General features: G+C 38.6%; 2 protein-coding genes across 2 annotated transcripts; both read left to right on the top strand.

Annotated features, from left to right (window-relative positions):
- The first annotated feature begins 762 nt into the window (after nt 1–762).
- On the top strand, nt 763–1,377 carry LOC145297866 (uncharacterized). The gene has a single exon (XM_080144192.1). It carries the CDS (start codon nt 763–765, stop codon nt 1,375–1,377), a length of 615 nt encoding a protein of 204 aa, XP_080000318.1.
- Nucleotides 1,378–2,849: 1,472 nt separating this feature from the next.
- Nucleotides 2,850–4,019, top strand: LOC145297867 (ATP-dependent DNA helicase Pif1-like). Its single transcript, XM_080144193.1, has one exon. The coding sequence runs from the start codon at nt 2,850–2,852 to the stop codon at nt 4,017–4,019; it is 1,170 nt and encodes a 389-aa protein (XP_080000319.1).
- Nucleotides 4,020–4,601: the final 582 nt, after the last annotated feature.

Below are 4,601 nucleotides of genomic sequence, written 5' to 3' on the forward strand. Positions count from 1 at the left end.
GGATGAGCGAGAATTACATCTTGACCATTTGAGAAACAGAGATCACGTAAGGAGAAATAATATGAATATGGAAGACAGACAGCAATTTCTAGAAAACATGAACAACAGGGACCTTGTAAGAAGAAATAACATGAATATGGAAGAAAGACAGCAATTTCTAGAAAACATGAGAAACAGGGGCCATTTAAGAAGAAATAATATGAATCAACAAGATCGCCAAAATCATCTTGAAAATTAGCGGAATAGAGTTCAACGTCATAGAAATGCCCACAATATGGAACGCCAAATATATTACATTGGGGCAATGGATGTCCGATATCAATTTTGCAGAGCCTTAAGATTCCAAAGAGAACAACTAAATTGCTGTCATAACGGAAAAGTAATGCTACCCCCTTACAAAATTACCCCGAAAATTTAAGATTATTATTTGATGCCAACAGTGCCGAGGGTGCAAATTTCAGGCATAATATAAGAAACTATAATTCTCCATTTGCTTTTGCATCTTTTGGTGCCAATATTAGACCCCCTCCAGGACGTGGACTCTATTGTTTCCGTTTACAAGGTCAAACTTACCACTACGCAAACAATCTCCATGTAAATGACTCTAAAGAGAGAAGATATGGCCAGCTGTACATCATAGAAACCAATAAAGCCATACACAATAGAGTAAATGCTCCAGAAAATGCTAACTGTTTAGTGTCTGTTTTTCAAAAGATAAATGAAGAACTGATTAATAATCCTTATGCAGCAGCATACCATAATATGAGGGATATTGAACAACAAGAACAAGAGAGAGCTGCAATTGAGAACGTGTCACCAAGACAAGTAACCATGCACTTCATCCCTGGTCCTGACAGAAGGGCATACAACAACCCATCAGGCAATGAGATTGCAACCATATTCGTTGGTGATGTGTGTGCACCTCCAGTACATCGTGATATCATTGTTTATCCCATAGGTCAACAGAGGGATAGGATTGCTTACATCTCTTGCCATCTTGATCCCATGGTTTATCCACTTCTCTTCCCGAATGGAGAATCGGGATGGCATATACAAATGGCTCATGTGACACAACGCCAAACTCGTGTTCGCACCAAAGTCACCATGCAAGAGTTTTACTCATACCGGCTAGCAATCAGAGATGGCTTTAGTGCTTTGCATCGAGCTGGAAAATTATTGCAACAATATATTGTTGACGCTTATGTGAAGGTGGAGGGATGCCGTCTGAACTTCATTAAAAGTAACCAAGCACAATTAAGAGTGGCACTTTATTCGGGTCTCATAGATCACCTAGGAAGACAGAATGAGCATCAAGAGGCAGGTGTTCCAGTCATTTTGCCCTCTACATTTAGCGGAAGTCCGAGAAACATGCAATAAGCATATCAAGATGCCATGGCGATCGTCTGCAAATTGGGAAAACCAGATATTTTCTTGACATACACGTGTAACCCAAAGTGTCGAGAAATCACAGAGAACCTTGGCTCGCATGAAATAACACAAAACAGGCCAGATTTAGTTGCACGAGTTTATAACATGCACTTAAAGGAACTTATGATTGATATCAAGGATAGACACATATATTTGGTGTTCCAGTTGCTCATATCTATGTCATTGAATTTCAAAAGCACGGTCTACCACATTGCCACCTTTTGGTAATGCTGCGAGAAGAAGACAAAGTGAGGACAAGAGAACAAATTGATGATATGGTTTGTGCTGAAATACCTTCATTAGACTACCCAGAGTTTAGAGAATGCGTGAGAACATTGATGATGCATGGTCCATGTGGGATATAAAATCATAATTCTGTGTGCATGGTTGATGGAACATGTGAGAAAAAATTTCCAAAAGATTTCCTTGAAGAAACGAATACAAATGTATCTGGATATCCAGTGTACAGACGGAGAAACAATGGAGAAAAGGTACAAGTTGGCACTCATGAGGTTGACAACAGATTCGTTGTCCCATACAATAAGTATCTACTGGAAAAATACCGTGCCCATATAAATGTTGAAGTGTGTTCCTCGGTGAAAAGCGTAAAATATTTATTCAAATATATATATAAAGGTCACGATTGTGCAAACATGTAAATCAGACATGTTTTAGATAATAATGAGTCCACTGGAATACATGAACACAATGAAGCTAAACAGTTTTTGTCATGTAGATATGTGTCTCCTGCAGAGGCTTTTGGAGATTGTCAGATTTCAAAATGCATGCTCAATCCCACACTGTTTATCGCTTGGCTGTACATTATCCTGATGATCAACATGTTTACTATAGAGAAAGGAATCAAAGACAGGCGGCAGCAAGAGCAGAATAACGTGACACACAATAGACAGCTTGGTTCAAACTCAATCAAACAGATGAGAATGCAAGAAATCTTTTCTATTGTTCTGTACCTGAGCAGTATGTCTTCAACAAACAAACAACAAAGTGGACACGGCGAATTAGATTCAGCAACATTTTAACCAGAATGTACTCTGCAAGTCCTCGAAATGAAGAAAAATTTTATTTGAGGATGTTGCTCCTTCATGTCCCCGGAGCAACTTCATTCAGCAATTTGAAGAACAATCGATGGTCAAGAAATGACCACCTTCAAAGACGCATGCATCAGACTGCGCCTGGTTGAGAATGACAATGCATTGCAGGAAACTTTGACAGAAGCAGCAGCTCATCAGAGTCCACGACAACTATTATCCATGTTTTCCATGATGTGCGTCTTCAACCAGCCCGTGAATGCTCTGCATTTATGGAATAAGAATAAGCATTTTATGATCGAAGATCTGCTCCTTAGATATGATACCATAACTGCTGAAAATGTTGCTCTCCACTTTCTTAATACCTTATTCATGGAAAATGGCATGAATTGCAACATGTTTGGTCTGCCTGAACCAGTTGGAGATCATCCTGGACATGAAGGAGATGTTGGAAACTCTAACATAGATGTGACTTCTCTTAATATTGAACAGAGGCAGATATTCAATGCTGTGGTTGCAAGTGCCTTCTCTGTTGAGCAAGGTGATCAAACAGAAAATAGATTGTTTTATGCGGATGCACCCGGTGGTTCAGGAAAAACCTATCTTTTCAACAAGTTATATGAATACCTTAACGCTAACAACATTAAGACAAACACTTCTGCTTGGACTGGTATTGCTGCAACACTGCTGAAATGCGGCAAAACTTTGCACAGTAGATTCAAGCTTCCGGTTCCCCTAAGCGAAACAAGTGTCTGCCATGTACCACCGAACTCTGAGCAAGGACACGTTCTGATGCAAGTTAAAGTCTTCATTATTGATGAAGCTTCTATGATCCGATGCTATGCGCTGAAATCCATTGATAAATGCTTGACAGATATAATGAACAACCAGACTGCATTTGGTGGTAAAGTAATCTTACTTGGAGCCGACTTCAGACAAGTACTTCCGGTTGTCCCGAGAGCTCCTCCTGCTGCTGTGCTAGATGTTTGTTTCAAACGCTCATACTTATGGCACAGCTTTCATCACATGAGCCTCACACAGAACATGAGAGCAAATTCCGATGAACAGGCGTTTTCAAGATGGCTTCTGCAAATGAGCAATGGATCACTCCAGAGTTCTCTTGATGAAGTGGCTCCAGATGTTATTGCCATTCCTGAAATGTGCACATGTAATGGCTCTTTGATATCGGAGGTGTTTGACAACTGTACGGCTGAAGAGATGAAAGCAAGAGTAATCCTATCTCCAAAGAATTCTGAATGCTTAGCGGTCAATGTGGACATTCTGAGAATGCTGCCAACAGAAAATAAAACGTACCTCAGCACTGATTCTGTAAGTTGCGATAATGACGAGGAAGCACAAAATTATCCAATGGAATTCATTTATTCTCTCACTCCATCTGGCATGCCTCCTCATAGCTTGAATTTGAAAATTGGAGCAATAATTATGCTACTGAGAAACCTCTCCATAACTCAGGGACTGTGTAACGGCACTCGACTAGAGGTCATTCAGCCTCACGAGCACAGCATCAAGGCATACAACTGAAACCTAGCGTTGCCAATATTCCTTTTGTTCTTCATCAAAAACAGATGTAATGACAGTTTATAATTTTTAAACGTTGACATTTGAAATGTATTTTAAGTAATCAAGCATATGCATCTAAACATCAAGAACATATTCTGGGATAGTTTTGGTTAGGTTCAACGTTAGGTTCAACTATTTTTTAACAAAATGCACAGGTTTAACCCATTACTGTGCGAAATTAACAATAACATGTTATAAAAACTATAAGTCTCCATTATATAATAAGTATATGATAAATAAGCTAAACCTTAAATAAAACCTTTGAAAATATTTTTAAATAATCATATTTATAAAACATAATTGAGTATGTATTCATTGAGAATATTTGGAGCTCTATTATCGTGATTTTGGTATATACATATTTACATACATTTTCCTACCGTACTCTTCATTTACTATTAAAAAAATAGTACACAGGATGAATTCGTCGGCCAGGGCAGTAAAGAGTTAATGTAAATGTTTCAAGGTACGGATATGTGATGGGATAATGTGTATGTGAAAAAAAAGAAAAGAAAACGTGTAATTTTCACGGGTCCAGCTAGT

This window comes from Euprymna scolopes, chromosome 18 (genome assembly GCF_053919585.1).
Source record: "Euprymna scolopes isolate OS-2025 chromosome 18, ASM5391958v1, whole genome shotgun sequence".
In the NCBI taxonomy this organism is placed as follows: Eukaryota; Metazoa; Mollusca; class Cephalopoda; order Sepiida; family Sepiolidae; genus Euprymna; species Euprymna scolopes.

Bases quoted from the DNA above. Each gene is read 5' to 3' on its own strand.
- LOC145297866 (XM_080144192.1), top strand. From the start codon at position 763: ATGAGGGATATTGAACAACAAGAACAAGAGAGAGCTGCAATTGAGAAC.
- LOC145297867 (XM_080144193.1), top strand. From the start codon at position 2,850: ATGGAAAATGGCATGAATTGCAACATGTTTGGTCTGCCTGAACCAGTT.